Source organism: Poecilia latipinna, unplaced genomic scaffold (assembly GCF_001443285.1).
Source record: "Poecilia latipinna isolate Pla-1442-1.1 unplaced genomic scaffold, P_latipinna-1.0 Scaffold113, whole genome shotgun sequence".
NCBI classification, from domain to species: Eukaryota; Metazoa; Chordata; class Actinopteri; order Cyprinodontiformes; family Poeciliidae; genus Poecilia; species Poecilia latipinna.
In genome coordinates, this window is record NW_015112729.1 from 399209 (window position 1) to 405385 (window position 6177).

Consider the following 6177-nt stretch of genomic DNA (forward strand, 5'->3'; position numbering starts at 1 on the left):
CTCATGACTTTATGTTCCGTGTTTGTTTTCTCTTCTGCTTTGGATCAGGACGCGTTGGTGGATCAGGTCTCAGATGTAAAGGGTTCCTGGATAAAGAAGCTGTTTGGCTTCACTGTGCTCAAACCCACTGAAAGGTCTTCAGATACAAACAGCTCTGACACTGTCCAGCTTATGCTGAATTTCATGTGCATGTTTCACTATTGGTAATGCATGTGTTTCCTTGCTATGACCTTCAGGTATGGTAATCTTCTCTGTGGGTGGATCGCAGGGCATGAGTCTGAGTACATGGAGACACTGCCTGAGGAGGAGGTCACACATGTTGTCACACAACTTGTCCGCAGATTCACAGGTGAGTTTTGAAGAATAAAGAATGCTAAGAGGGACTTCATCTGAAACTGAGTTGTTTTTTTACTATTATATTTTAGCTCTTATTAGTGAGTCTTTCTTTATTCTGTCTGAAAAACATCTTCCCAACATTTCCTGTACGGCGTTACGTGGATGCCGTCCTAGCAGAACCGCTCAGTCTTATGTCACTATTTACAGTTTCAGTTATCAGGACCCTTCAGTATGTTTGGATCTAATGTTTGTCTTCAGGGAATCCTTCCATCACTCCACGGAGGATCCTGCGCTCCCAATGGTTCCAGGACCCCTGGACAAACGGATCTTACAGCTACTTGGCAACGGGCTGCTCACAGCAGGACCTGGAGAACATGATAGAGCCTCTGCCACCCAGTGCATCAAAAGCCCGAGTATGTGCATGTAGATTGAAGAGGTAGACAGTTGCATATCATCCGACGTGCGCTCATTTAAAAAAGTAATTTGATACAAGGCTTTAGATTCAAGATTCCTAAAAGCCAGAGGAATAAAAATCTGCACTTAAAGTGTTTCTTTATCCTATGCATTCATCCTTCCATCCGTCTTTTTTTTTTTTTGCAGGTTCACTAAGAAAAGCCTCACCAATGTAGAAATATGTCAGATAAATTAATCATGATCATTTCTATTTAAAAATTGGCAAAAAAAAGGGACCTGAGAGAAAAAGAAGTAGTTGAAATAAAAACAAAGTATTGTTTGGCCTGTTCAACATCCAGACCTTAATTTATCAGAGGCAGGTCTTTAGGAGAGATTTGCATAAATCCAATTTTTATCAAATGACACAGTGTTTCACAGAGGACAGAATTAAAACATCTCAACAACAGTCCAGGACACTGATGAGGCAAACATTACCTTAATTTATTATTATCATGTTAATAAAGTGATAATACAGTCTAAGGTGTCAAGTACATGCCTGTGCTCTTGTCTACCTAAGGTTGATCAAGTGTTTTTATATTATATTCTCACAGATAGAATCTTTACAGTGTTTTAACTAGACTGTATGATTATATTTTTGAGTCTTTTTTCTAACTTTTTAAATTCTTTCCAGCCCCTGCAGGTGTTGTTTGCTGGAGAAGCCACTCATCTCTACTACTTTTCCACCGTCCACGGAGCGCTTCTCACTGGCTGGAGAGAAGCTGACAGGCTCATCGCCCACTACACCCCCACTAATCCCTCCAAGCGCCGAATGTCAAAGCTTTAAAAGTTTTGACATTGCTGAAATAAAAAGATTTTGCAAATGTATGCAATGTAAGGCTTACTTCTATGGAAAACTGTTATACATAAATTACAAAACATGGTGTTTTGTAGATAATTTAGACTCTAATTCATTTAAAATTGGTTACTTAAAATTTGGAAAAGCTTGAATGAGCTAATGGCTTGTATAGTAGAAGATGTATCAATCCAGAGCTTTAAAGATGCCACTTGCATACAGGTGCATCTCAGTAAATTTTAATTGAAAAATTAATGTTTTTCAGTAACTCAGGTCACTAAATGAAACGCAATATATTGCCTAATTGTCTACCAACTAATGTTTTCAAGTAGTTGTGATAATTTTCTACTTAATGAAAGGGCAACATCTGAAATTATAATAATTAATTGGACCAATAAAAACATCTTCAATACACAAATGCGGGTTTTATGAAAAGTGTGTCTGCTATCTGCTTAAAGGTTATTTTTTAAACGTTTTAATCAGAGAAATTAGCCTCATGGGAACACATATTCCAATTAACTGAAATGTTCCTGCACACTTATAGCCATATGGACCTTTTTGTAAAATTTTAATAAGAGTACATGTGCCATATTAATTATGAACTACTTTTTTTTTTTTTAAAAATGCATATTAATTTATAAATAATTTTCTTGTCACTGTATTAATCAAATTGGTATTTATAAATTAATTAACTGTGAATAAATTTTACATTTGTCATTATTTTATGTGAAGTATTGTATGGCTTAAAAGCTGAAGTTGTCAAATCCATACTGTAAAAAAGGTTTGATTACCTCTGTCACTTTTATTGTCATTATTATTAAAATTAGTGTGATTTATTTAGCATATCAATAATCTTCCAAAGAAAATATGAATTTCTGACACATCTGACTTGTCCGTATTCATTTTTTTTAATTCTTAAAACTCTGCCTTTTTTGTGAATAAGGATGCATACAACATCCTTATTCACAGGGATCCCCATGAGAAAGATCTCATTTAACACTTGTTAATTGTGTTTTTTGTTTTGTTTTCTTGTTTTGAAAAGGCATAAGTGGAGAAATCTCCTCACGTTTGTTAAATGTAGGTAAACAAATAATCTTTAGATCATAAATATATCCTGTTCTGCCTTTTTTTTTCCACTCAAGAAGTTCCGTGGTTGTCAGCCTGTAGAGGGCAGTATTGCTTCCTTGAAGCGCTGCGGAACGGAGTTGTATGGAAAATATTCGAGTCGGTATGTAAACAGTGTAACACATTGGACATTGGGAGTGTTTTTCTTATTAGAGAAATTTATGTACAACAAGTGGCTAGTCTAACCTACTTAAATTAGCTTAGACTATCTGTGGTGATGAAACTGTGTCAGACTCTCAGAAATGCCGACAGATTCAGGACAGTGTTTGACTTTGGAGGCCGGGAGGTGGCTCACTGGTTCCCAGGACACATGGCGAAAGGTGACACACTCATCTACAGTTATATACAGGCTCATACAAATAGCATGGTAGTTGTTTAAATGTCATTTGTTAAGTAAATGTTATGTATTTATTTATGAATTTTTGTTGTAAAACGGTGTGATGGTTGCAGGGTTGAAGCAGATGAAAGCCAACCTCAAGAATGTGGACTGCATCCTAGAAATCCATGATGCCAGAATATCCTTTAAAACATCTCATTCTGAATTAGGCTTTTACTTTGATTTGAATAAGTCCACATTATGTCTGTGAGCCATTAGTGATATCAAAAATCCTCCAGTTTTTGTGTGATTGATTGAACAGAGCTCTGTAAAATGCTCAAAGCTTGGGATGTTGTTTCATAACCTAACCTTGGGTTGAACATTCAGTGTTCACGGAGGGATTCATAGAGCTTTGGATTATAGTGATTGCATTTCATGCACATGTTTATTATTAAGACATTGAGGAATATTTGTTAATTCCTGAGTCAAAGCACTTGTCATGCACTTGTGATATACCTCCAGATCTCTACTATGTGCAAATGTTTTTTGTTGTATTTTTTTTTGTTTGTTTGTTTGTTTTTACAGTCTGTCATTGGTTTGGTCATAGGTTTACTTGAACATGTACTATTTTTCTTAATAATGACCAAATCCCCTTGTCTGGAAGAAACCCCATATTTCAGGACTCACTGAATGTAAGGCCACATCTCCTTGTTCTGAACAAGATGGACCTCGCTGATCTATCCAACAAGCAGGTGAAAGGACTGGCTTACATGTAGAATAGTATATATTTTTAAACAATTAACCTCTCTAACAAGATATTTATATTGTATTCACATTCAAACTGCAGAAAATCTTGAAGAAACTAGAAAATGATGGAGTGAGGAATGTGCTCTTTACGGACTGTTTAAAGCAAAGAGATGACAATGTCAAAAAGGTAAAGATTAACTTGAGTGTAAACAAGTAGCTTGCTGAAGTTAAACATAATTAGTGTGATTCTTTCCCTTTTTATTTTTCTGTAGTTGGTGCCACTGGTGATGGAATTAATTAAGACCGGTGACCGTTTTAACAGAGAGGAGGTTGGCATACTGCATTAATACATGTTTTTATTTGAGTTCCAATTTGATACACACTTTATTTCCACAGTTCAGTACAGATATTTCAGCCGTTATCACTCATTACCAAATACAATGCTGTGCAAAAGTATTTACATCTGATGGAAGATTTCCTCTGCTTCGTAGCAGCCACTAACTGCAATCTATTTTCGTCACATTTTTTAAATGAGATATAACTTCACTAAGCAATGCAAAATTGTGAAGCAGAAGGAGAAGGAACATGGTTTTCAAAAATGAAGATCTGAAAGTCTCCTTTACTCTGATCCACTACATCTAATTAGTCCTGCATTCCACAAATCTGGTCTGTGTGGCAAGAAGAACGCTGTTGTTGGCGTTGTATCACATTTATTTGTTAGAGTGGATAAATCAGTAGACCAAATTCAATTGAGAATCTATGGCACAACTTAAAAAAATGATGTTGGTGAGCATTCTCTCACCAACCTGAGTGAGCTTGAGCTGTTTTACAAAGAAGAGTGCTTACGGCTTAGGAGGTTAAATCCAAACTCACAAGTTTAGATCTTTTTTTTTTTCTTGTACAAGGTTTTGAAAAAAAAAATTCTTCCACTTCACATTTATACACTACTTTGTGAAATTTCTCATGCACAAAATAAGTTTTTATTTCAGGCAAAATGTGGGAAAGTTTGAAAGGTATGAATACATATGCAAGGCACAATAAACTCTGACTGTTTTTCTCTATTGCCGAGTCCATGTATATTGTGACAGCATTTCTCTCACAGAAATAAATAAATAAATGCAAATCTAAGCAGTATCAGCTTGAGTTCATAAATTTTACATTATATCAATATAATTTGACAATAGTGTATATAATTTTGCCTGTTTTTTTTTTTCAGTTACTAACCATTCAAGTCATCTTTCATTCTCCTCATGCAATGTTTTCAGAATAGAGATTACTGTCTCATGGTGATCGGAGTGCCCAATGTGGGGAAGTCATCACTTATTAATGCATTGAGAAGAACAAATGTTAAAAAAGGTAAGAAATAATTCATAGCTTATAAGATTAAATTATATTTTTGGCTTCTTGGCAGTGAATGTTGGGATTTTTATGTAAATTTCAGGCCGTGCATCGCGAGTGGGTGGGGAGCCAGGGATAACTAAAGCCGTCCTGACTAAAATACAGGTGAGTGGAAAACGTGTCTCATTCTGTGACTTTATTGTCTTTGTGCACTGATAGCCGTGCAATGTTTGAACAAGTCCTGGTTCTCAGGTTTCTGAGAGACCGTTGATGTACCTGCTGGACACACCCGGCGTGTTACCCCCTAAGATCGAGAGCGTGGAGACGGGCATGAAGTTGGCTTTATGTGGTGAGCTGAACACAGTTCGCATGATTTAGGTCCAACTAGAGAGTCGGTATTCCAAATAAATGTTTTATCTTCTACCTCAGGAACTATCCTGGACCATTTGGTGGGTGAAGATGTTATTGCAGACTACCTGCTCTTTTCTTTGAACCGACTCGGGAAGTTTGGGTATGAATTTGAATTTCTCGAGTGTTGTCTTTATATCACGCCTGCCGTATTCCTCACTCTTAGGGTGTTTTGTGTGCAGATATGTAGAGAAATATGACCTCCAAGAGCCAAGTGACGACATCCAGTACGTCCTCAAACGTATCGCTGTGAAACTCAGAAAGACTCAGCGAGTCAAAGCCATCACTGGAGTAGGTGAGGAAGAGCAAGTCCTTACACTTTCACATGGCACATCCAGTTGTTATTAAATATATATTCAGTTGTGGAAGTTGTTTGCTTTCATGCTGAGTCTAATATTGAAATAATGTTGTCTGCACAGTAAAGATGAAACCACGGCCAGCAGCTTTCTAACTTTAAAGCTTTAAGATAATAAAATCTACTGATCAGCATCAATGAAGTACAAAGCTAACATTTGAGTCTCTGTAGCTTTATGCCGCAGGTTTTCTGCCGGCTTCATGTTTGGGGACTGAACATGGAAAAATATTTATTTTGTGTCGGGGGGACTATTTTTCCCCCCACAAAAATTTTTTTTTTTTTTTTTTTTTTTTTTTTTTTTTTTTT

General features: G+C 36.4%; 2 protein-coding genes across 3 annotated transcripts in view; both read left to right on the forward strand.

The window, feature by feature from the left end:
• The window catches only part of LOC106944797 (peroxisomal N(1)-acetyl-spermine/spermidine oxidase-like), a 10374-nt gene extending 8180 nt beyond the window's left edge, over window positions 1-2194 (forward strand). The window contains exons 7-10 of the mRNA XM_015028060.1: window positions 49-134; window positions 237-349; window positions 595-749; window positions 1421-2194. Of these exons, the coding sequence (XP_014883546.1) occupies window positions 49-134; window positions 237-349; window positions 595-749; window positions 1421-1573 (507 nt within the window). The 3' untranslated portion in view covers window positions 1574-2194. The remainder of the gene's footprint in view (window positions 1-48; window positions 135-236; window positions 350-594; window positions 750-1420) is intronic.
• A 285-nt stretch (window positions 2195-2479) lies between these two features.
• Window positions 2480-6177, forward strand: part of mtg1 (mitochondrial ribosome-associated GTPase 1) — a 7579-nt gene continuing 3881 nt past the window's right edge. The window contains exons 1-10 of one of the 2 annotated variants that reach the window (XM_015028065.1): window positions 2480-3027; window positions 3158-3222; window positions 3671-3775; window positions 3871-3957; window positions 4043-4099; window positions 5036-5126; window positions 5212-5273; window positions 5361-5457; window positions 5538-5619; window positions 5699-5811. In XM_015028065.1, coding sequence (XP_014883551.1) covers window positions 2925-3027; window positions 3158-3222; window positions 3671-3775; window positions 3871-3957; window positions 4043-4099; window positions 5036-5126; window positions 5212-5273; window positions 5361-5457; window positions 5538-5619; window positions 5699-5811 — 862 coding nt within the window. In that variant the 5' untranslated portion in view covers window positions 2480-2924. Of the gene's footprint in view, window positions 3075-3157; window positions 3223-3670; window positions 3776-3870; window positions 3958-4042; window positions 4100-5035; window positions 5127-5211; window positions 5274-5360; window positions 5458-5537; window positions 5620-5698; window positions 5812-6177 lie in introns of both variants that reach the window. The other variant, XM_015028066.1, reaches the window with a different exon arrangement.